Source organism: Perissodus microlepis, chromosome 16 (assembly GCF_051167445.1).
Source record: "Perissodus microlepis isolate ML-2025 ecotype Zambia chromosome 16, ASM5116744v1, whole genome shotgun sequence".
Taxonomy (NCBI): domain Eukaryota; kingdom Metazoa; phylum Chordata; class Actinopteri; order Cichliformes; family Cichlidae; genus Perissodus; species Perissodus microlepis.
The window spans coordinates 31,024,985-31,051,229 of NC_140476.1; the positions used below are offsets into that span (position 1 = coordinate 31,024,985).

The following is a 26,245-nucleotide window of genomic DNA, read 5'->3' on the forward strand; positions in this document are numbered from 1 at the left end:
CATCTTTAAATTGGTGCACAGCACACCACAGAAAAATGCTGGCTTCCTGACAAACCTGTCATTTATATCCCCCATGCGAAAAGCGCCTGCTGGCCCTTTAATTACGCACGGCTTACGTACTTCCCGGAAGCGCAGTGGGGACACAGGCCCCATCGATTCAACACAACTGCATACATAAGCACTTACTAATAATAAAGCACTGTTTGTATGTCATTTTCATGGAGTGCTATCGCTAACACATATGGCGGGTCAAGAGGAAAAGCCAATCATCTATACCATGGAAAACAAGCCGATTGTAACATGTGAGTGTTTGTTAAACGGAGACGTTCACTCTTTTATTTTTTATGGTCTTGACAGCTAGCCCTGCTAGCTGCATTCATTAGCTTATTTTGGCTAAGCTAGCTGTCACCCTTACAATAACCAATTTGTAGTCGCTGCTTATGTGTATAGCAATTGGGGATGGCTTATTTCCAAACTGTTAGGCTGTAATATTTTTAGACGTGCATACTGCGCCGTGTTCGTGTTAAATGTTCTCAGGAAAGACGGTATGTCTCTTAGCTAGCTGCACTGATTAACAGGCCCAGCTAACGATAGAACGTCACGGACAGGTGCTGCAGTTTTAGTGGGGTATCATATTGTTCCTTGCTATACAGCCACAGTTTTCCCTGTCGGGAGCTCGAAAAGTAGCTGCCACAGTGAAGTGTGAGAGCTGGGCTCAGTTTGCCATTCATAAATCCCATGGAGTGTGGTAGAAGCTTCATTGGTGGGGTTATTATTTTAGGGAGCGACAATGGTGGTGGGTGCCAGCTTCATCTGATTTCGCAGGCCACTCCATTTTTAGTGTCGGGGCCCAGTATAAGAGTAGATAGAGGCTCTAGGAAATGGGACTATGAATGAAAATCATTGGTGGCACACTTTGACGTTCAGACATTGGGGTTCACAAACTAAATCGCAGGTAGATCTCAGCGTGTGGATATAGGGATCCCTTATCGTTCCATAGGGGTTATCGTGTGTCTTACACTAGACGGTTGCATTCTGTAGTAATAGGTCCTTTTACAGATATAAAATATGAAGTTAAGGCCTTAGAGATTGTAATGCTCTTAACAGTAAATGTAATATGAAATGAAAATGACACCTTACTGTTGCAGGATTTATTGTCAGGGTTTCTGTGTAAATTACTTACTGTCTTAAGTTGGATACTGAAAACGCAGTTTGAGTGTCATGTGTGTGTGATTGTAATTGTGCATAAGTGGAGACCTCGGGTTACACTCTGGTTTACTCTGGCCCTGTGATCATTGATTTACACAGAGCTTATGCCACTCAAATAGTGTGTGGTTGTGTTCTTGATGATAGCAGAATTAACATATGATGAAACACTGATTCGCTCAGCAACATTTAGCGATGAGGAGGGATACATCAGAGTATGTCTATGTAGTAGATGAGTAGCAATGTGCCAAGTGTGTGAGAGCAGCTAACTCAATGCAAGGATCATCAGACCGGTGTTTGCTTTGCAGCTTCAATAGCAGCTTTTGTGAACATCCAAAGTTCATTATTGTTTGCATTGCACTGGGTATATCAAGAACTGTTGAGCTAACACAAACAACTGCAGTATCCCAGTGTGGGTGATAAAATGCTGAACTTCAACAGTTAAATATGACGGTTTCAGATTAGAACAACAAATCTGACTTGTTTGTGCTAAATTGACCAAATTACAGAGTATACAGGAAGACATGAACTGTTAGAATGACCAGTTCACATTTTGTCACTGTGATGAAGGTACAGGCACATTATTGAAGTCGTACAGATTTTAGTATTTGATACAATAGTTAGGTTAACCTCTTTGTGTCCTCAGTGCTTTGAAGTTTGGTTTTATTTGGGCAGAGGCAACAAAAGCTTTTTGGTTCGTTTTAATGACTGAAACTGTTTGATAAAGCTTAGGCAAAGATCTAAAAGAAAAAAGAAAAAAATATTAACGCTGGATGTGGAAAAGTGAAGTTTTAATAGTGTGTTTAAAAGCGATTTAAGGAGTGCTTTTGCAAATGTACCTCACTCAGTGTATTAGGCACTGATGCAAAGGAAACGGCAGAATTGGACGATATTTGTGTTACTGTTGGGGTGAACAAGATCCACATGCATATGTTCTGGTGTGGTCAGAATGTGGAGGGTATGGTGGTACATGAACCAGTTCTCCACCTGCTGCCAGTGGTGGTTAGACTGGTCCTCCTGTTCACACCCCGCAGAAAAAGCAGTAACTATTATCCCCATCTCTAGTCTGATGGACAACTGCTGGCGACATCGAGGACTGCCACAAAAGAGTCAAATTGACCTGACGTTGAGGTTGAAGTGCTGACCTTGTAGGATATTTGGTTACATTTTGTTTCATAAACCATGTGGTTTCCTTTTACTTTTCAAGTGTATTCAAAGAAAACATGGTTTCACACTGGTTCACTGGCTGTGGCCTGTTTGCAGTGTAGCTTTAAACAAGTGCTTTAGTCACTGTTCATCAAAACCCACACATCTACCTTGAATGACAGCTTGATAATTTCTAAAATTGGACACCATTGTTCTGCAGGAGTGGTGACTCTACCAGTCAGCGCTGGTAAAAGTGAATTCACGGAGTGTAGGAGGCATATGGAAGAGAAGACTAAAAGAGGAGCCTTAAATTAAAAGCTGCATGTCTGAACCATTATGTCATAGTCACAGTCACAACTCTTTTTGTAGTTTTCTACCCTGGTCTGTATCAAAGCAGTATCAGCAGGAGTGAGAGGGATTCTTTTTTTTTTTTTTGTAATCGCAGGTGGGGTGTGAACAACAAGTCATGTAGCAAAAAAGATCAGATGTTTGTTTTTCCAATAGCAATGGCTGATTCTAGCTCTGTGTAGGGCAGTGCACTGTGATAACAGGTGCTGATGAATGCGTGTTTTTGCACTTTTATTTTTGCATTGCTGATCATGTGCTCTATTATAGCAACTGGCACTGCATAGAAAAATAGACTGTTTAACTCAAATCCCTGGCTTTAGGTATTCGCTTTCTTTATGACCAATGATTGATCTGTAGTGTTTTCTGCTTTCTGTCAGTTGAATCTTTTACGGATGTTGAGCCATGTGTGGGTTAAAATGACTGCGACTGTGAAGGCTAGTCCAGACTGTATTTACAGATGACACCGTGATGAAAGCAAGGATTGACAGTGTTAAACTTTGGTTGTGTAAATATCTTAGCTTGAGTAGCTTTGTCTTTAGAATAAAAGTGAATGTGCTTTGTAATGAATTCTTTTTTTCTTTTACTTTTTGTTTAATGATAAGCTGTAGATGGCTAGAAATCTCTGTCACAACAGTAGCACTTGTGCTAGGACATAGCAATCCGTTACAATACAAGGGTATTTCTATTGCTTTTTGGAAGCAGGCGTTTGCTGTGCAGAAAAGAGAGAAGTAGGGGTTTAAAAAAATCTATTTGCGCTCCTAATATTGTGTAGTTTAATAGTCTAGTCTGGAGCTGTGTACAGTTGCCTCCTGGACAGTTTTAAACATAAAAAAAAGAAGTAGAAATCCCAAGAATAATGTTGTGGAAGCAGAGGAGGCTTTATTCTGGAAACCTTGACATAATTTAGACCCAGAGGGCTGTTAAACAGGTGGCAGCAGATATAGAAGAAGAGTGCAGTGCAGGAGGTTGATGCTGCCAGACTAGCCCGACGAAAACTTTGACAACATTTTCCTTAAATTAAAGTGTCATCACAGCTTGACTGTCTTTGCATCTGGTGAGGTTTTATTGCAGATTCTGAAGGTGTTTAAAGTTAAAAACCATTTGTCACATTGTGCAGTGATTGTTTACTCCATTTCTGATATTTTCATACAAAAAAGAATTCACTTTGCATTTTGTTCCCAATTCTTATTTTTTTCGGTCAGTCATTATTTTTATTATTGGTGTTACTGCTGTTCTCTATGCTATAAAGTCAGTTAAAATACCCTGAGTGTCTTCCCCTTATCTGGCTTCACTTGTCTGACACTGGCAAGCAGGATAAATGGTCATATGAAGTTGGTTATCAATTGGCTAAGTTAACCCAGTGTTGTGTGTTCACATCAAAGTGGTGTTGGCAGCATCTGACAAGGAGGTGTTTGATGAATCACGTGACTTTTCTTCCACCCAAAACGATCCCTATGACAGGTACAACAGAAATGTTATCAAGTTGTTCAGAACAGAAATATAACAGTAAACTGCAAGACTGTTGTAAAAAAGGAAGAAAAGATGAAATACAGATTTTAGTTCCAGTTAATAAGTTTATCCTTAAGTGCGCTCTCAGCGCTGCTGTTGGTGGCTGCATATTAGAGCGCTGAAACTTTAAACTGGACCAGTTTAAACATTAAAGATTACAGGCTGATAAAGGAGACGTGGAAATCACTTCAGTTTGTCGGAGATCAAAGTGAAATTAAGTTGATTTATTGAGCAGGTGTTCTCGATGTGTGTTCCGTGTTCTAGTAGCTGCATTTAGTTTTTATTCTCAGATGCAGAGTCTGTGCTGTTTAAGGGTTTGAGAGTAAAGGTTAAACACAGAGACAGAATTCAGACTTTATACAAGCACATTTGATACGAGCGGCAAGCACAGTGTAGGTGTCCTGTTTTAGGATCAGATATTAATGCTTGTTGTACACTGATTATTGTAAAATTGTTTGCTGCCAAAAGAAAACAAGAATCAAAGAATAAAGCATCTAAACATCTATATTATTGATTATTGATTCTAATCAGGGAAACATAAAGATATTACACCCTCGTACTGTTCCCACCCAGGGAGCATCCAGGAATAGTGATGCTATTTTCTGCGGAGAAGGTTGGTTGATTTCATACGTGTTGATCTCTAATCTGGAACCCAACCTGCTCCAGAGCAGGTTGGGTCACATCATAGGTTACCTTGGCCATTTACCCTAATAAGAAGTGAATCATCTTCGTAGAATAGAAAATGAAAGGTTAACCCTGAAGTTACCTGGATAAGGCCTCTGCTCGCTCTGTTTTAACTCAGGTGTGACATCCTTTTATGCTGGTCGGGGAAACTGTTATTGTAAAGAAGACATGAGAAATTTTTTTTTAACAACAATATTCCATTACCACCCCTTGAACTATTGCATTTTTTTTGCGATGACCTAATTTTTAACCCACCTTGTCTTCCTGTTTTTGTCTCAGGTGCTGGAGATCAGGCCTTGTTTACTTCTCTTTATACCTCATTGGCTCAACAGCTTCCCAGAGAGCCAATGGAGTGGAGGAGGTGAGTTTGTTTTTCTTCTTCTTCTTTCCTTTCAAATTTCACAGGTTAGTGTTTCACCAGCAGCACATTACAGTCAACACAATACATTTGTATTACATTTATTGATCACACAGAAAAACCTCAGGAGCAGAGCACAATGAGAGACATTCTAGAGGAAGCAAAGGTGTAAAGAATTAAAAGAGGAAGTAGGAGGTCCGTTCATCATAAACCATAAATGACATTTACAGGTGCAGCTAAACTGCAGTAGAGACAAAAACTGGTTGATTTGGCTGAGCCTGAAGTGTAGCAACAGAAAAACACGATAAGGTTAGACATCATTAACCTGATCTCAGAGGTGTACTTAGTAATATTGGATGGTTTATTATTAATCGCCAGAGTTGCCTTAATGACTGGAATACCAAACTGTGATAAAGTAATTCTCTCTGAGACATGATGTTTCATTTGAAAGCAAAGTGTGAATATTGTTGTGTATTAAAAATATTATGAGCTGGCATAGCAAGCAGAGCTTCTGATGGTCTTTTCTGAGCTGTTATCTGCACTGCGTGGATATAACACTTCAGGGTTTTGTTATCGTTATGACTTCGGCCAGAATCAGTTTATCCATCTGTTTGTGGTGACGGTAACCACACTGAGTGAAGATGGGCGGCTTTTTACATCCTTGATCTAATTTTCCCATTTTGTTATAACAGGAAGTTAACAAAGCAGCATTTATCTTCATCCAACAGAAAACATACGGACACATCGACAATTCTGAGGACAAAATGGAAACTTGCGTGTAGTAATACCATTTCTAAGATACTGCTTCTGTTTCCTCCTGATATATTTGAAAAGACAGTGTGAGTTACATATTACATCAGTAAGACAGATTCTACTGGTGATACAGTTAAAGATATGATGCTCTGTCTTCATGGATATTTTAGAGTTTATTAGGTTGGGTTTATGGCAAAAGAATCCATTGGATAGAAAGATGACATTTTGTGCTATAAACTGTAGTCATTATAAACTTGTGTTTGTATACTGATGCTCTGCTTTCATTTTTGTGCAGGACTTATGGCCGTGCACCAAAAATGATTCTCCTTGAAGCTAATTTTGTCCAGTTTAAAGAGGAGTTGCTCCCAAAGGAGGGCAACAAGGCTCTTCTCACCTTCCCCTTCCTCCACATCTACTGGACTGACTGCTGTGTGAGTACAAAGCACACACAGATACACAATCTTATTACGCTCTGCTTGTCAGATCAGGTTGAGCATGTATTCTCTAGCCTGTCTTTGGGGGTCCTAAGGTTGATTCAAAGCTCCGTAAACTCGCCTTTATCAAGTAGCTGTCTGACAGAGAGATAAAGACTTATGTTGTGGGTTGCTGCTGTTCAAGCGAAATTTGGAAAGGTGTTGGCATATTTTGTACAGGAAGTGAGAGTAGTTGAGTCGTAATAAAGCAGAGTTTGTTTAATCCATGCGAGTTTAAAGATGGATGTGACTGCCTGGATGAGTGTTGTGTTTATACTTTTGGGTGATGGCACTTTTATGCTGTTCATCCCCTTTCGCATGATGCTATGCAAGGAAACTGATGTTGCATCTGCTGGCATAAGCTGCCGCTTTTGTGTTGCTTCTGCCGGTCACGCACATCACTATTTTTATAACATAGCGTACTGTGCTACTGCACTTGAGTTGTGTTGAAGACGTGCGCATACAATTGTGTATCAGTACAGAAGTTATACCGACATGACACTTGGTCTTATGTCTTTGCTTCTGGTTTTCACTTATTGTCTTCGTATGTCAGTGCTGATGTGGTGGTATTGCACACCTGTCGTTCAGGTGAATATTGCAGCTCTGGGTCTTAACTGCAAGTTAAAATAGAAGTGGCTATGTGATCACGTTACCAGCAGTTTGTGAAGAAACCTTTCAAAGGTGGGTCTTTTAAAAGAGGTGAAAGGTGGCTGAGTGCAAGATATGGAAACGTGACGTCCATCAAGGCTGACAGGCACATGTATGTTGTTTTCCATATAAACACAAAGCTTTGAACAACCCATCATCAAGTGTATCTCGTTTGCAGAGCCTTTCTCAGCAATTATCTGTTATTACACGGATGGCTTTCGCTCATCCGCAGCCAGGCTAAACTGAACTTGACATAAACGGCGAAGCAAAAGCAGATGGGAGAAAAACAAGAGAAGCAGGAACCTGCTGCTGGTGCTGACTGAGCAGTTGGTTAGTTTAAGGAAGTGCAGTCATCAGCTCATGACTCATGACATTTCCTAAGGACTGTGGGTGTAGTATACCTGCGTTAAAGACTGCCTTTGTAAAACCTGAATGCTTTCTTATTTGTAAAAGCAAGCAAACCAATGCCTCCTTGACAAACAGCTTTGCAAAGTGTGTGTGAGTTTAGTCCCATCTTTATTCAAGAGCAAGGTCTTTTGATTTGAGAGCATTTCTTAATTTCGTGTTCCAGAACTGTAGTGGTTTTCCTCAAAGCGTCATGCTTGCAAAGGTGCTCAGCTCTTAATGAAAAGTTGAATAATGTATGTGATATTCAACTTGCTGCTGTCCAAGCACACACACACACCACATGAATGGAATTGCTTAATTTGTTTAAGTAAAGAAACAAAGGCTTTTTAAACCCCAAGGTGCTTTTGCAGTTTCCATGAGCAGTCATTTGTCACTATTAGTACAGAAACCAAACACAGAAGCAGTACACTTTCAAAAGCTTATTTTGTTTGCTTGTTTGTTTGTTTTTTTTGAAAGAAGAACTAAGTTCTAACAAGTGAAACAAAGCTGAATATGGAGGTAATGAGGATGCTGGCTAAGTACTGCGTGTCCTCCTGCACATTAGACATCTGCATTTTGTAAGCGAGTAATGTAAAATGCAGGCTTTACATTGCGGCTTAAATAAAATTGTTCACACTCAGCTTGTGGGATGACAAAACTGCCAAGCAATTAGCCGACTGTTGGAGGCAGTGCCATTCTTGTCTAGTGAGGTCAGCCTCTTCAGTCACAGGACTGTCAGGCAGAAGTAATCTGCCACTATAATTGAAAAGGGAATATATGGGAATCCCATAGCTACATTTTAAAAGAAAGAAAACCTTTTTTTATTTATAAATGAATAAAACATCATAAAGGCTAAATGGAGTTATTTTCTGTCAACTTGTGTCACTTTAGGACAAATAGGTCCTGACTGACTAAAAGTTAACTTCCAAAACATTGTGTAATACCAGGACTTCAGTTTTTTCTTTCTGGCGGGTGACTGTTATATAATAACTGACTAATCATATTATAGCCCACCTCTTCTCATTTCCAGCCAATTTAAAACAAACACCACCCTCGAGCAGGATTCATTTAGAGCAAGCCACTCGGCAAATCCCAGTCACAACATCCACATCAGTACCCCACAGATACAGAGGTTTAGTTATTGTCAATATAAACTCGCTGGCCAGAATTCTTTCTGTAGTTTCAGTTTCCTGATATGCTTTGATGTTGAAATATTCTCACTGGGTACAAAATGCTCTTAAAGAGGAAGCATGTTTTTCTTCATTTGCTCTTTAGTTACAATCTGATGAGTTAAAATTTTATTGATCCTGATTATGTAAAGTACAGCTGTAATAAAATTAATATGTTTGTACTGCTGTGGTGTGGTGTTGGCAAAAAATTGGCCAACATCTAGGATGGAATAAACCACAGGTGTATATAGTGCACTGTGATGATACTCAAGCCAAAACATGTGCAAAGAAATGAGCTATTTGCAGTTGTGTGGATGTTGTATATTTTCCAGGTACACCTTGCTAATACTCTGGAATATTGGCATGATAGCGTCACACAGTTGCTGCAGATTTGTTGGCTGCCGTGATGTGAATCTCCCGTTCCATCCACATCCCAAAGGTGCTCTATTGGTTTGAGATCTGGTGACTGTGGAGGCCAGTGAACAAATTGTAAAGTTCCAAAACCAGTTTAAGTTTTGTGACCTGGTGTGCTATCCTTTTGGAAGCATCAGAAGACTGTACAGTGTGCTTACATAGGGATAGAGATGGTTGGCAACAATACTCAGGCAGCCTGTGGTACTTAAACAATGATTAGGGGCCCAAAGTGTTTCAGAAGACATCCCCCACACCGTTATACCATTACCAGCCTAAACAAAGCAGGACGGATCTGTGTTTTTGTGTTGTTGCCACCGACTAGTATCTGAGTCTTAACAACAATCGAGACAACAATTTTTCCAGTCTTCTATTTTCTAGTCTCTAAGCAAACTGCTTTCCATACCATGATTTTAATAAGTGGTTATTTGAGTTACTCTGTGGCTATTCTATTCTGCCCTCTAGCATCAACCAGAGAGCCCACTTTCACTAGGTTCACTACCATGCCTCATTCAACATCACTGAAGTCACCTTTCTTCCCTATTGTGATGCTTCAGCAGGTTGTCTTGACCGTGTCTAAATGTATTGAGTTGCTGCCATGTGATTGGCTGAGTAGTTATTTCCATTAACGAGCAGTTGAACAGGCGCATGTGCATATATACCACTATGCAAAAAGGTAATTAATTGCATGGTAAAAATGAAATAACTTGAACTAAATCACATCAATGTCTGGGTTGATGACTAATTGTTTTTAAACCAGCACCAGTTTTCTTTGACAGCCAGTACTAAGTCTTCATAAAATGCCTGACTAAGCAAAATGATGTGCTTTATTGTAGGATACAGAAATGTATAAGAGCTCCGTGAAGGAGGACATGATGCGCTGGCAGAACAGCCTGAGGACCCACGGCTCATCAGACTGGGTCATCATTGTGGTGGAGACCAATGATACCAAGAAGAAGAACAAGACAAACATCCTGCCTCGCTCATCCATTGTGGACAAGATCCGCAGTGACTTCTGCAACAAGCAGAGTGACAGGTTAGCAGGCTCCTCCTGTTTAAACAAACTCATTTGGATGAAATTAGAAAGACGTGACGATGTGTAACACACTGACTCCCTTTACAATGCTTTATTAGTCCCAAGTTTCTTCTTTTTCTGGAGTAACTGTCAAAGGTAATTGTTCTACAGAGTAATTTGAAATGTGATGTGTCTGAAATGATTATTTGATTTTTGTAACGATTGTTTGATGTTATGTTTCTGAAAAACGTCATGAGAGCCTTTCTTTTTATCCCAAAACACACAAACACACAGTTTGTGAATCTCTAGCGGTGGGTAGTGATGAATGCAGAGCGTGATGCAGTCTAGGGAGAGAAAGTGTACTATAAGTTATTTCTACACTTACAATGTAGAAAACAGATGTAAATGTGCTCGATGTTAGAATTTAGAGACATTCTCTGAAAGTCTATCGTAGAGGTTCTCTAGATGCTGCAGTTTACTGATGTCCAAATGGATGACATGAAGAGTCTGAGTTGAAATTTAACATTTACAAATGCCAATTTTAGCTGAACTATTAGGATGAATTTCACAATTAGAAACCCACAGACTCCTTTATATTTTAATTATTTTATTCACTTAATTTAAAAACATTTTCACTTTTATTTAAAAATGTGAAATAATAGTAATTCATTGCTTTCTTTCACATGTTGTCTCAAAGCAGTTTCTGTAATCAGTGCTTGCTAAATCTAAGCTGCCTTGTGGATTGAATCTTCCTTATGAAAGACTTTTGTCTTTTCATCCAGGTGTGTAGTTCTGTCTGATCCTCTGAAGGACTCATCTCGATCTCAGGAATCCTGGAATTCCTTGCTGCTAAAGCTGCGAACTCTCCTCCTCATGTCCTTCACCAAGAACCTGGGCCGCTTCGAAGATGAAATGCGCACACTACGAGAGAAGCGCACCCAGCCGGGCTGGAGCTTCTGTGAATACTTCATGGTCCAGGTACATGGAAAGAAGCGCCAGAATGTAGGCCTGTGTGTTATCCTGTCCTTGAACTCTGTCCTAGAAGGTTACAGGAACCAAGTGTTGATTTCCAGTTTTGTCTTATGTGTGTGTCGTGCAGGAGGAGCTGGCCTTTGTTTTTGAAATGCTGCAGCAGTTTGAGGACGCCTTGGTCCAGTATGATGAGCTGGATGCTCTTTTTACCCAGTATGTCCTTAACTTCGGAGCGGGAGGTACGTAATCACCTCATTATTATGCTTTGTTTCAGTTTGTCTCTGTTAATTAAAAGAAACACTGTTTGCGTTTTTTGTTTCCATTTTCGAAGGTACGCGCTAGTTTTGTTTTTGGTCATGCTAATCCGCTTCTTTCACAGATACTGCTAACTGGCTCGGCTCCTTCTGCGCCCCGGTGCGTAACTGGAGCGGCTTGTTGCTTCGGCGACCCATTGACATGGAGAAGAGGGACAGCATCCAGCGTGGAGAGGCCAGTCTCTTAGACCTGAGAAGCTACCTGTTCTCTCGTCAGTGCACTTTACTAATCTTCCTCCAGAGACCCTGGGAGGTCACGCAGAGAGCGCTGGAGCTGCTCCACAACTGTGTACAGGAGCTCCGCCTGCTGGAGGTAATAAACGCAGATCGTACCATTTCTAATGGTATGAGTGGACTTTCATCCTCTTTCTACAAAATGTACTTCATTACTAATCTTAAAATGCTTTCTTATGTTACTCAGGTGCAGGTCCTTGAGGGAGCCCTGGACTGTTGGGTGTTTCTCAGCTGCTTGGAGGTTCTGCACAGGATCGAGGGCTGCTGTGATCCAGCCCAGTTAGCTGCAAACTGCTCCCATACTGTTGGTCTCTGGGCGTATGCTACAGACAAGGTACCACACACAAAATAAAAAAAACAAAAGTCTTGCTTTTTTTTTAAGCTTGGGCTTTAATAACTTAAGAAACCCATTAGCAGCACCTTTAAGCTTCCAACAGATCTGTTTAGGCTCTTAAGTTGAAAAGCTCCATAAACATTGACACTGATACTAACACTGTAGCTTTTTACTGTTGTTTGGTTCTTCGCCTGTTATCAAACTTGTAAGAACTATTAATATTGTATCACGCACATGCAATTTTCCACTGTTCAGCACCAACCTAAAGACACGTGTCTTTCCCGGTTTTTACCCCTCAGCCCTAAAAAAGGCTGAAGGGGTAAGGTCGCCAGCCTATGGGGCAGCAGGTTTTTAAATGCAGTAACTCACAAATGCTTCAAATGGATACCATAGGTGTATCTGCTAGGAGGCTGGGGTAGGGCTGCCACAAACAATTATTTTGATAGTCGACTAGTCACCGATTATTTTTGCGATTAGTTGACTAATCAGATCATGCATCTATTGGAAGTACAGCTTATTGCACCAGCATGCATCTGCTCTTATATAACTATCATTAGCTTACAGCTTTAAGTGTTTAAGGTATGTGCTAACTAAAAATAAAGAGAAGATGACAGTTTATTAAATTTTAATGAAATTTGCAGATTGTTTCGGTGAAGTTTAATAAGCTCCTTGCTATCTAAAATATAACAGGACACCGGAGTATATTCTTGAGCATCTCACACTTCTGATAATCAGCTGTCTGCTTGACGTTTATTCAGCTGTGTAAAAACTATAACTTTAATCTCAGCCAAACTGATTTACTCAGGAACAAATAAAACACTAAAAAAAAGCCAAACAATATCATTTTTAAGTTATCTAAGTGACTTATATATCATGTTTAACCTGAGTAGCGAAAGACGGCGGTGGGTTTGAAAACGATTTGCCGAGAGTCCGGTGTTCTCACGGGCTCTAGTGAGCCTTGCCCCCGGCTCGCTATCGAGCTAGTGGGTAACAGACGTCTCCGAAAACGTCGGAGCGCTTTTGAAAATATGTGGTGTCTTGATAAACTGAGCAGGTATTTGAGGTTTACACAGCTACATTCTCGCCTGAAAATATGTTAAACGTTTATTTTGTGACCCAGAAAGAGTAATAAGAGTAATATTAAAACTAACTAGCTGCTGCCATTGTTGACAACTGAACAGGGCGCTATGGATTCTGGGACACAGCTTCTTCTTCTTCGGGGTTTAACGGCAGCTGGCATCCTTGTACATGCAGTGCTGCCATCTTCTGTTTCAGTCCGTTATTACACTCTTAAATCCTACTACTTATTCCTGCATCTTTTTTTTTATTTATTTTTTTATTAATATTAAACTTTATTAAGAAATAGTATACAGAACATGTATACAACCAGAACAAAATTAACATATGCCAGGGGAATTACAAACATTCAAATAATTGGTAATTACTACAAATAGTAATAGTTTTCATAGCCTTTTTGTTAAGTGATCCACTAATCAATTTTATGTAACATAAAACATCATTATAGTAATGTTTTAAATTAGGCTTTTTGTTACTGTATTTGCATTTGTGAAAATAAAATTTAGCTAAGATAACTAACAAGTTTATTATAAAGTAAACATCTTCTTTTTTTTGCCTTCGAAAGAAACAAAATACAACATTTTCCCATTTCACAGTAAAGTCTTTATAGAGATGTCCAGCAATGAATCTACTGAAGTCTTTCCAAAATGTTCTAGCGTATGAACAGATCCAGAAGAGGTGTTGCACAGTCTCAGGATGGCTTCCACAAAATCTACAGTTCACATTTATGTCCCTTTTGAACTTTGTCATATGTATACAACCAGAACAAAATTAAAAAGAAACAAAACTATACAGCAGAAAAATAAAGTTTCACGGGATTGTTTTACTTTGTCGATGTGCAGGGCACAAGAGAAATCGATGCATATTAGCAGGATAAAATTTATGCAGTATTTTAAATGAGACCTACTTCACTTTATTCGTTACCAGATACTTGTTAGGAATTGTCCATACTCTTTTCCAGTTAATGTCACTGACAAAGAAATTCCAATAAGAGACCACATGTGGAATAGTTAGAGATTCTGTCTGGAACAAAGCACGAATATTCTTATTACTTTTACTATGGTTTGTTAGACAGATTCTTCCTATGTGTGAATCTAAAGGGTTGGGGAGAGAAACAGATGATATGCAAGGTTGAATACCTTTAAAAAGCATTATAATACCCGTAGGTATTGCATCAAATAATATGGCATATTCTTTGGGTGTGGCTGGAAATTTATAGGTGTTTAAGAATTCTGAATAGGACATAAGCTGCCCATTAGGATTAAACAGCTGATTCACTAAAACAATCCGTTTCTCAACCCACCTAGAAAAAAATAATGATTTATTTTTATACACTATGTTCCTATTATTCAAAATTGAATACGTATGGGGTGTATAGTTGTGTTTATATATAAGGGACCAAGCTAATAGAACTTGTTTGTGAAACATCGAAAGGTTTTCTGGAAGCTTATCTATATTATAATCACAACCTAAGATAAAACTTAGACCACCAAACTTAGAGAAAATGTAGTGAGGAATAAAATTCCAAATGGATACTGGATTTTTAAGAAAATGTTTAGCCCAATTAATCTTAAATGTATTGTTTAGAGTAGTAAAATCCAAAACATTGAGACCACCGTGTTCATAGTCATTCATCAATACACTTTTTCTGATGTAATATGTCCCGTTTTTCCAGAGGAAGTTGAAGAGCATTCGGTCAATATCCTTACAAGTTTTGCCGTCCACATGCAGAGAAATTGCTGCATAAGTCAGTCGAGACAGACCTTCTGCTTTTGAGAGCAATACCCTTCCTCTTAAACTCAAATCTCTCTGCAACCACTGATTTAATTTGGTTTGAGATTTTTTAATAATTGGGGGAAAATTTAGTAAAATTCTGTCTTTTGGATCTTTGCAGATAATCAGACCTAAATATGTTGCTTCATTTTTAACTGTTATATTACAAATACTCTGAACATTACACTCTTTGACAGGTAATAATTGACATTTATTTAAGTTTAGGACCAATCCAGACCCTTTTGAGAAATCCTCTATTACATGTAAAGCAATTGGCACTTGGCTGGTATTTTTAAGAAAAATTGTGGTATCATCTGCCAATTGACTGATGACAATCTCTCTGTCTGCTATGTTTATACCTTTCACTGTGCTATTCGAAATATGAGAGGCAAGAATTTGGGTGCAAAGTAAAAAAAGATAAGGGCTAATTGGGCAACCCTGGCGTACCCCTTGATTAAGACTAAAACGAGAAGTGGTGCCATTTCTCATTCTAATAGAACTATTAGCATTGGAATACAGAGTTTTGATAGCTCTGCAGAAGATATCACCCAAACCAAATTTCTGAAGTGTAAGAAATATAAATTCATGCTCAATTGAGTCAAAGGCTTTATAGAAGTCCAGGAGAAGGATAAATGAGTCATCAGATATTAATGCTGAGTAGTCCAGAATATCCAAGACGGATCTAATATTATTGGAGATGTGCCTGTTTGTCATAAAACCAGACTGTGTCTCGTCTACAATATCGTCCAAAATATATTTAATTCTTCTAGCTAGCAATAGAGCTAATATTTTATAATCATTATTTTGGAGGCTTATTGGTCTCCAGTTGTCTATAAAAAGTAGGTCCTTCTTAGGTTTGGGAATTAAAGTAATAAGTCCTTGAGTAAGGCTGGGAGGAAGAGTGCCCCTTTCAATACTTTCATTATAAACCTGCAACAAAAAGGGTGCAAGCTGAGAAGAGAATGATTTATAGAATTCAGCCACCAGCCCATCTGTGCCTGGAGATTTGTTGTTTTTACGAAATTCAATAGATGTCAATATCTCTTTTTCAGTAATTGGACTGTCACAAATATAGCCTATCAGCACTTTTAATCATTTCAACATTGTTTACAGAGTCAATAAATTGGGTAGCGACCTTTGCGTTATAATTGGATTCATACAACTTTGAGTAGAAATTACAACAAAATTGAGAGATAATTTTTGCATCATCACTGACCGTACCATTTATATTCAATTTATGAATAGTATTGGCTTTGGATCTATGTTTTTCTAAGCGGAAAAAATAAGCAGAATTCTGCTCTGCCTCGTCTATCCATCTTTTTCTTGAACGAACGAAAGCTCCTTCAGCTTTCTGGCGGTAAATCTCATCCAGTTTAGATTGAAAGGACCTAAGATGTAATCTATCCTCCTCCGAGACCTCATCTGGTGGGAGTTGATATATTGCGGAAATTTGAACAACTAGATTTTCTTCTTCTGCTGCCCTTGACTTAGCTATTTTTGCCCCATACTGTCTCAACATTTTACTCGTCTCAAATTTAAAAATTTCCCAGTTTGTGCCATAGGAATTCTCAATATTAGCCTTGTGTATAAAGTGTTTCAACAGTCGTGTGATTTCAGATTTTACAATTGTATGGCTCAAAAGCGAGCTATTTAATTTCCAATATGAGGATCTATTAATCGCAATAGTAGGAAAGAGTTGCAGGTTAATATATATTGCTCTATGGTCTGTAAGTGGAGTTGTAAGGATATTGACCGTGACACTGTCCTTTGATAGACTACTTGATACTAACCAGAAATCAATACGCGATTTCCTTGAACCAGAACGGTTACTCCAGGTAAATGATATATCATCAGGAAATTTGTCTCTCCAAATATCAGTTACATTAAATTTATCCATAAATGTTTCCAATCTCAAAATGGTGTGCTGGGGGCCATCTATCTATAGTGTCATTCAGTGAAACATTAAAATCTCCTCCAATTATTAAGTTTGAACTGGGATATTTAGAGAGCCAAAAACGAATCCTTGTATCTAAAGAGTCAATTAAATTATCATTTTCAGGTTTGGTATTATAGCCATATAAATTGACACTTATTCCTGCGTCTTTTGGGATCTTACAAAGCCTCAAACGACACGTCGAATATTAAATTAGTCATCGACGATTTTAATAGTCGACGTAATCATGACTAGTCGACTAATCGTGGCAGCCCTAGTAGGAGGCCATCGCCCCCTGCCAATACTTTAATAAGTTTCTACATACAAGAGCACTAAAAAGGTTACTTGTCTGTATTTTTCCAAAACATCTTTGCCAATGCTTTGCAGTCCATTTCTGTAGAATGAAGAAATGTGCTTATCCTTTTATGTAATAATTTAAACACCAGGAAGTAGGTATTATGAACATAAAATGGCCTTTTTTCAATGAGTGTTCTCTCTGCGTTCTGCAGCTGAAGTCTCTGGGGGAACTCTGTGGCTTAGTGTCAAAAAATGGACCCAATTCTGAGGACCTGAACAGGACTGTAGATCTGCTGGCTGGGCTCGGGGACGAGAGGCCTGAGACTGGTAAGTTTTCACATTCTACCTTTGCTGGGCAGTAATGACCACCTAATTTATTTATTTATTTATTTTTTCAGTTTGTCACTTTTTTTAGATTAAAAGTACAGGCTGTTCCCAAAAACATGGCTATTAGTTGTAGTCTCTGCAGTGCACACACACAGGCACAGTGCCTCTTTGATCTATGGCAGCTCTCTTAAGTCACCATGGTGTGCCTGAACCCTCAGGGTTAAACTTTACTCTTCACTGCCTCTCTTATTAGAAAAGGGAATAAATAACCGCATGTGTTTTTAAAATCTCCTTTGTCTTCCTCCACAGTCAACAGTTTGCAGAGCCCGTACAAAAAGCTGAAAGAAGCTTTGTCGTCTGTCGAAGCTTTTGAAAGGCACTATCTTGTAAGCCACACATATTGCCACAGTTTGATATTTTATTTCATTGGTTTACTAAGAAGGAAGTTAAGACACATTCTTTCAACTGTTATCCAATTTTTTTTAATCATTTTTTTAAATGATGTAATGTCCTGAAAGCTTCAGCAGCAACAGCTCATTTGATGATCTTTCTCTTCTACCACCTTGTTGGCTCCTTCTTGCATCAGGAACTTTCTCATGCTGCTATGGAAATGTACCAGGCCATCGGCCGGCTTCGGTCTGCCAGACTGGTGGGAAAAAGTCTGGCTGAGTTCTACATGTAAGGAAGAGTTAAGCTGTTGGTTTAATTAGGGTATAGGCAGGTCTATTTGAGTTTTTCAGGTTGATTAGGCTTCTACTATAGAACGGTTTCCCAGTTAGAGCCTATAAATACCCACACAGGACTGAAGATAATTGAGAGGAATTAAGTGACATTAATTATATTGAGCATAACTATATGAGGTCTAACTTAATAGTCAAAAACCAAATACTTATGATGCAAGAAATAGGCTGTCCATCTGCTACTGGCTCATATTTGATGTTATGCCAGCCAATAGAGAATAAGTGAGTGGGCAGTATTTGCATGCAATTTCATACATTATAACCTGCAAAATAACTTTCTTTATCAGTGTACAAAGGGGGAAAAAAGAAAAGAATTTCTTCACAAATATATAAAAATCTATGATGATGACAATAATAGTAATAATAATGCTAATAATAATAATAATGATGATCTCTATCATTTTCTATAATGAAGAGGAACAAGATGATTTGTTTATATATGTCTTTTTAATGTAACACAGGAGGAAGGGAGATCCTGAGCGGGCGGAAACCTTCTTGCAGGAAGCTCTGAAGTCATACGTGTCAGAGGGGTGGAGCCTCCCTGTGACTCACACCAGGAGACAGGTTGCTGAGTGTCAGAAGCTGCTGAGCAAAACTGAAGAGTATCCTTCAGAGCCATGAGACTATGGGCAAATATTAAAACATCACAGTGATGCCAAGATTTAACATTACTTCACAGTACTAAACACTGAAGCACATTTATTACTTTCCTACTTTACTATTAATAAAAATGATTGCACTGCTCAAAGTTAGTATTTTAAAAATATGTCCTTTAGTTTCTTTATAATATAAAGTCGGTTGTTATGGCATCAAAATATTTACATGACCTTCTATAAGTTAGTCTAGTATTATCATCAGTCAGGGTTAAAATAGGCTGAGCCGCTGATGATGTGAAACCTTGTCTGGTTCGGTTTGGCCTTGAAGGTAAAGTAGGGGTTCCTGTTTTGTTCTTCCAAAAGTTGTTTTTGAAGTAGTGAAATGAATTATTTGGTTTCCTTTACAACCCACCACAGCTACTTACAAACCAGTGCTTTGTTGGCTGGTGATGTAAATCTGACGACAGACGAGAGGAAACACTTTTGTCAGGAAATTCTGAGCTTTACTGGCAAGTCTGGAGACCAGTGTAAGCACTTCTGTTTAACTCCCAATCAGTTGGAATCCACTTTGTATTTATAATTTACAAAAATGTGCACATCATTAACATGTTTTTTTCTACTTCTTGCTCTCAGCTCACAAAGTTACCCTCAGCATGGGCGTGTTTGCACAGCTCACGCAGTTAAAGTTCCATCCAGCAACAGCCTCGGTGCACTCTGGAGCTGTCCTGCAGGTGGAGCTCACTCTGCGGTGCTTGATGCCCGTGTCGGTGCGCATCCAGCAACTAGTCGCCAGCATTCACTTTGAGGTGGATCATGGAGGGACTCATGGGAGGTCAAAGGGAGCTCAGAGACAAACGCACCCAGGGACAGTAGTGTTTAGACAGAGTAACTCATCAGCGGGTCCTCCATCCTCCGCAGGCGCCGGGCCTTCATTAGAGCTGGATGAGATTCAGGACAGGAGTCCTTCGGACAATTCTCTCAACTCTACAGGAGTGATATGTAAAAACACTCACCTGCTCATGCGTCGTCATGACAGCAACTCACCCCCAGACACGCCTAACTGTATCAGCCCCCCTACTGTTGGAATTAAGGAAGGAGCCCAAATGCTGAAGGTGCAGGATGTAACATTAGAGCCTGGGAACAACAGCATCACGTTCACGGCACCAGTAAGATGCGACCTTCCTTCGGTCATAAAATGTCCCTTTAACTTTCCCCCCCCCCTCACACTCTCATTTGTGCCTCTGGTTTACATTGTAGAGTGGACAGCCAGGTACTTACACACTTCGTCAGCTGTGTGCCACAGTCGGTGAGGTGCAGTTTATCCTGCCTCATATCTACCCGTCGGCCCAATATGAAGTATATTCTCAGGAGCCCCAGCTCACCGTGGAGCCTCTCTCAGGTCTGAATATTTTTATTTGATTAAAATCAGATTCTTCATATCTGGGGCTGTTGTGTTTGTTACACTTGGAGTTTATTTGCAGCTTTATTAGCTTAAATTCTCTAATAGTTTTCTGTAATTATGACCATATAAGCATAAAGAGTTTGAGGTTGATAAATTCTAATAAATGATTAGTTCATAAAAATACTTTAACTTTTAATTTTAACAGCTCAATAGCTTAAAAAAAGTTAAATAAGTTTTACCAGCTCGTTTGAGCTGATCAGACTATAAATATTCCACTTACCCATAAGCCAGTGCAGCATGTGTGCGTCACTGTAGTTGTGTCTGTGTTTTCAGAGCCACTGTTAGCTGGTCTGCCTCAGAAGGTAAAGTTTACTCTGCTGACGGGTCACTACACTGTGAAGAAAGGAGATGCCCTGCAGCTCAGCAACACAGAAACAATGCCCATCCTGCCCTCCACCAGCTGCACCGCCCAAATCAGTAGCCCTACTTCTGGTCAGTAATTACACTGAATATAAGAAATGATTCTTTTAAGATAGTCATTTGGAGTAGTGATCTTTCCTGACAGTCCACTTTACTGCTGTCATTCTTTCCATGCCAAACTGCTTAGATTATCTCACCTGTTATTTGAGTAATGTTGTCTGAACTATATGGATCTCCACTGTGCTGCTGTGTGGGTGGGTGGGGTTTGCACAGAATCTTGGTGTTCATGTATCGGTTCAGAACTGAGTTGTGCCCATAAACAAACTCATAGATACGGAGCTCTAAACTTCACGCGGCCATCTTTTCTGTCCCCCTCTTGTGTTCAGAGTTGGTGGGTGAAAGCACTTTGTCCATTCAGTCGTCTGAAAAGGTGACGAGCATCAGCCTTCCTCCGGCCCCTCCCTACCACACTCTGGAGTTTCAGCTGGAGGTTTTGTGCATAATCCCATCCGGGGCTGACCGGCCCGCCAATGAGAGGCTGACTAATGGGGAGGTCCGCCATCGACCACGGAGCTACAGTCATCCCGACACACCGATGACCGCCATCGACCAGAGGGTGAGACACAAGACATGTTTCTGTGGGGGAGATGTGAGTGATGAAGCATGCTACATATCACTGGTAGTCTAGCTGTGGGTGGTACCTGTGTATAGTGTGGATTACGTTTTCTAGTGATTGATCGATCAGTTGTTCATAAGATGATTAATCACTAATATTCTAATAAATGTTTTAAGTTATCTTGAGGGTTTGCTACTTTAATGCTTTCACATTATAGAAGAATTGATTTTTTTTGTGTGGTGAAGGTTTTATACTTGATATTTGATGACCTCACTTTGGGCCCAAAGATATTGTAGTTTTGTTTTTTCTTTCTTTCATAAGATAAACAATTGACTATTTCAAATAGTTAGCTGACATAAATTGTAAAGAATATGATTGTTAGTCATCAAACAAATACATATTTGCCAGATAGCTGATAGTCTGAGAAACGTAAACTTGTGTGTGTACACAGATGTCTATCGACTGTCCGTGGTCGATCTACTCCACACTGCTTGCCCTTACCTTCTACATCCCTTTCAAGACCAAACACTCTTTGCTTTCTGCTGGTAACAGGCAAGTCTCTTCTTCTTTTTAATTCGTTTTTATTGTTGGGAAAGATGAAAGTTTAGATTTAACTTATTAACAGTCTTTACCACTACCTTTCCACACCTGTCTGACCTGTGACCTGTTGGACGTGATCCCACAGGAAGTACATCCAGGTGTGTGTGCAGAATGTGTCAGATGTTAATTTTACGCTGGCAGAAGTGAAGCTGACAGAGAAGCAGCACGCATCGCTGGAGCTCCAGGCTCTTAACACTAAAACACAACAGGTGAGCAGAAAGGGGTAAAAAGCCTAACAAACATCTTCCTTTATTTTAAATAATGACACCAGTTTTAAAATATGGTGAATGCCTTCTGTAATATTTTGGGTTAAAGATGGCTTTATAGGCTGTTTTGCTTATTTTATTCTTGATTTTGCATTTTGGTGTTAATTTGTCTGGAAACCTCTTGTCATTGTGGACTGAGTCCCAGAGTGTTTTCAGATTCCTTTACATCAGGATAGACAATGTCATAATACATTTTCCATCTTAGATGTCGATTTGAAACATCAGAGCTACATCATCCATGGACTCGCACTGATGTCTGGTGTGTATTTTGTGTGTCTAGCTTCTGTGCTGTAAGCACAGTGTGTTCTGCTTGTGGGAGGTGAGGTGGAAGGACGACCTGCCCTCCTGTCTCCAGTGTGTTTTCTCTGCCAACTTTTCTCCGCTCAGCCAAGACATTTCTGCCTACAAACCTTTCCACTACCAGTTCCAGCTTGAGAGAGTCACTGTAAGTCCACTTAAACTCCAGATTTAGGTCCTTTTCATCTAAATGCGTAAGTGAAGCAGTGATTGTGTTGTCAGAACGTTAAATATCAAGACTTTTAAAACATCTGAGCAAATTCTGTTTGCAAGTGGCTACTTTTTATGGATAGCTCATTGTAGGAGTTTAGTTGCAGTTAAGTTAGCCATTATCATTAACTCTCCCACCCACCGATAACCTCTAATTCATGTCATCAGACATTGTACAGCGTGAAAGCAGAAATCTTCCCTCCTGCCGGTGAGCAGCGCTGCCGCTCTGGCGTCCTCTGTGGACTTGAGGTGTGTATAACACGACTGACTGAACCAGCAGAGGGAGAGATTGCAGAGGACAGCAAGACTGAGACCGATGGCCCCAAAACCACCAAGCTCATGTATGAAGGTATGCTATCAGCTCCCTTTCTGTCTTTTTTTTTTTCTTTTAATTAAATCAGATTTTTAGTAGACCGGTCAGTTATTTGAGAGGAATATTTGGCTGAAGAACCGATATAAAAATGGCATTAATTTCACACAACACTCAACGTAGAAATGCTGGTGCCTAAAATCAGCTGCTTGCCAAAAACTGTAGTTCTGTAAGAGTTAATATCACTTTTCACAAATACCAAGATGCGGTGGATTTATCACTTTATAGATCGACTTGTTTTTGTTCAGATGTGCATATGTATAAGAGCCAGGCACTCCAAGCAAAACCATCTCTTCAAACTATTCTTCAGACTCCTTTTTGCATATGGCCAGACACAAACAAGGCAAAATAATTTAAGGCAACAAATAGTCTGTTTGATTTTGATAATGTGAAACAATTTTAATAGTTGTGTTTGCATGCATGTCCACAGTGGCTGACAGCAGCAGTAACTGGGCGGTGTGTGGGAAGAGTTCAGGGATGGTGCTCATGCCAATGACGGCCAACGCCACCCACAAAGTCCAGATCGAGGTGATGCCTCTGTTTGCTGGACACCTTCCCTTCCCCAAGATCAAAGTGCTGAAGTACCTGCCTCACACTGCAGCAGTGGCCATTCAGCCAGACCCCGGTGAGACCTGCTAAACCTTCAAGCCTTTGTAGATGTTTATTCATAAGGGAAGCGATAGAGAGATTGCTGAAGCAATCAGCTGTTCAAAAATGTCTCAACATACATAACACATTGTGTTTCCTAAAATATAAACCAGAAGTGAATTAATGAGTCATTTGGTTCACTCAGAGTTTTTGTTGCAGAGTGTGCAGCAGCAAAGCTTATTAGTTACTCAGCCTCACTAGTTATGAGTTGCTTTGTTTGTTCCATGCAGTTGCTCAGGTTGTGCTTTATTTACCTTAAAATTACCTTTGTGTTGTGTGACACCACAATACAGCACATTGTGTGGATTGGTGACGCCCTCCGGTGATTCCTGTGGGGTTTTTTAGATGCTCCTAAGTTTGAATATGACAGTCCATGCCGCCTTGTATTTGACCACCGTTAGGTGTGTCACCACTCGCACCAGTATCATTAGCATAGTTTCATCATTTTAACATAAAAGCAGCATCACATTAAAATGTAGCAAATGATTGCAGTGGAACCGTGTTTTCATTCACACTGAAAAGGAGATTATTTCTTTTTTCTTTTGTATTTTTTTGAATAGATTTGTTTTTCACACTCTATTTGATCTGCTGGCCTGTTAGCAGTTCATCCCCAGATCTTAGAAATAACGTTCCGGTACAAAATGCTTTTCTTCTTCTTCTTCTTCTTCTTCTTCTTCTTCTTTGTCATTTGGACAATCAGTAATTTGTTTATTCCTTGGTGCTTTCAGACAGTTGCGTGGAGAACGACAGCCTATCCCTGCTGGACAAGACGCTGGATGATCAGGGAGACACAGCAAGCATCCGCAGCCGGGGTAGCGTCCACTCTGTGGGCAGCGGCGACCAGCAGCAGAAAGGCGTGGCCATGCCACGACTCGAGCCTTTCAGCCCTGGACAGGTGTTCAACCACAGCCATGCATGTCAGGTCCTGGTGCTGCCAGCTACTGACGACCACATCATGGAGGTCAATGCCACATGACCCTGGTGACAGCGTCACCAACAACCTTCATGTAGGACTGAACCTGTGGCCTGGATGGACTCTACTGAGATTGTTTTAAATCTGGGACGACTCGGGTCCATGAGTCCATTTCTGAGACGGCTGCAGGTTGTCGGTATGGACTCACTCCTAAGCATGAAACCCACTGCAGACGTTACGGACTAGCCAGTGAAGAGCCAATGACATCTGCTGATTAAGTTTAAATAAAGATTTTTCTTTGCCATACTTTGTACATAGCTCATTGAATGGATTTATAGGTATAAATATATATATAAATAAATAAATATATATATATACGGACTGATCAGTGAGATCGGTGCCTGTCGTACTATTTCGAACTGAAGAAGGAAAAAAACACTCCTGATTGTCCCGTGATGCACCAAAGCCCTAGATGTGTGTACGCCTTGACCATCTACTCAAGTACTGTAACAACTGAGTGTGTCCAGCTGTTGTGTGCCTCTTCAGTAGTCATCTTTTTTTTTTTTATATTTGAGATTTTTGCTTGTTTTTGAGTCATTGAACTCTGATGTGTCTTTGGAGACGTATCTTATAATCCCAACAGACTCCTTTGTCCTAGTACTGAGGTAAATAATAATAATAATCTCCCAAGTTTACTACATGATTTCAGCATGATAAAAGTCAGTCCAGCACACATGAGGCACCAAAAATGAAAGTGTAGAGCTATTATTGAAAATGACCAATGCACCATCTGTGCTGATGCAAAGAAGTAGTAAAAAACAAATCGAATCTAAAATAACCCAGGTTACCTGTTCAAATGTCTGAACGTGTTGCTCTTCTTTCCATAGTATAGATTAAATGTGCTGCACAGGATTCTAAGTACAGCCTTTAGTATTTCTACTCTTGGGTATAAAGATCTTTAAAATGTTCACGTCTCCAAAAATGCACATAGATGTGCTAAAGAACTTCTATTTATTTTTAGCAAAGACAAAGCCTTATGTTTTCTGACTCAACCGAAAACATAAGAATGAAACTCTCAAATATAAACCCGGCAATGACACGAAAGGCTCCGATTGTAGTGGTTTGTGTGTATGTGTGTGCGTATGTGTAGCATTTCTGTTCCGCTGTAGCTCTGTGTCCATGGACGTGATCAGATGAGACTTTTACACGAGGATCAGCCAGTGCACATTGTCTGTCAGTGCACTGTTTATATACTGGGTGTGTATATTTATTGTGTGTGTGCGTGTGTGTGCGTGCCAAATCCATGTCCGAGCTATGCACACATACCGGTGATGTCGAATGGATGAGTGAAATAAGCCGCTGTTAGATTTATTCATACATTTGTTTGAAAGGATGAACTCTAGCTACTTCTACCCCCGCCTTCCTCCACCTTTGTCCTCCTCTGTGGTGCATGCGCACACAGCGCGACTACAGCCTCCTGCTCCTCTTTGACCACTGTACATACTTATGTGTAAATAATGATTCAAAGGAAAATCATCTTTGATTGCCAACTATATTAAAAAAAAACATTGGGATCTCCCTGGATGTCTGTTTTCTATAATATCATGTTAGCAAGAAAATGGGTTGAAAGATTGACGAGGCAACTGATTGACTTGTGTTGATATGTGTGCAGCATGAAAAACACAACAGGGTTTCTTATGACCTGGTATGAACAGGGAATCCTCACTTGCTGACCTCGGTGTAAGAATAAATGATTCACAATGTATCAGTTTACAAGTCCAAAATATGCTTTTCCCAAA

General features: G+C 39.8%; 1 protein-coding gene across 1 annotated transcript; it reads left to right on the forward strand.

Annotated features, from left to right (window-relative positions):
- The first annotated feature begins 117 nt into the window (after positions 1-117).
- Positions 118-26,245, forward strand: trappc10 (trafficking protein particle complex subunit 10). Its single transcript, XM_084908000.1, has 23 exons — positions 118-302; positions 5,173-5,254; positions 6,300-6,435; positions 9,929-10,128; positions 10,890-11,085; positions 11,207-11,318; positions 11,459-11,706; positions 11,815-11,961; positions 17,254-17,368; positions 17,678-17,754; positions 17,955-18,046; positions 18,570-18,710; positions 19,122-19,231; positions 19,338-19,870; positions 19,962-20,103; positions 20,440-20,598; positions 20,913-21,142; positions 21,594-21,698; positions 21,832-21,951; positions 22,289-22,453; positions 22,684-22,864; positions 23,316-23,510; positions 24,262-26,245. Exons 1-23 carry the CDS (start codon positions 242-244, stop codon positions 24,507-24,509), a joined length of 3,795 nt encoding a protein of 1,264 aa, XP_084764126.1. The 5' UTR covers positions 118-241; the 3' UTR covers positions 24,510-26,245.

Excerpts from the sequence above, each read along its gene's own strand:
- trappc10 (XM_084908000.1), top strand. The coding sequence starts at position 242 with ATGGCGGGTCAAGAGGAAAAGCCAATCATCTATACCATGGAAAACAAG. Across the intron at positions 11,319-11,458 it reads CCTTAACTTCGGAGCGGGAG|ATACTGCTAACTGGCTCGGC; the intron begins GTACGTAATCAC and ends CTTCTTTCACAG. Across the intron at positions 21,143-21,593 it reads TGACCGCCATCGACCAGAGG|ATGTCTATCGACTGTCCGTG; the intron begins GTGAGACACAAG and ends GTGTGTACACAG.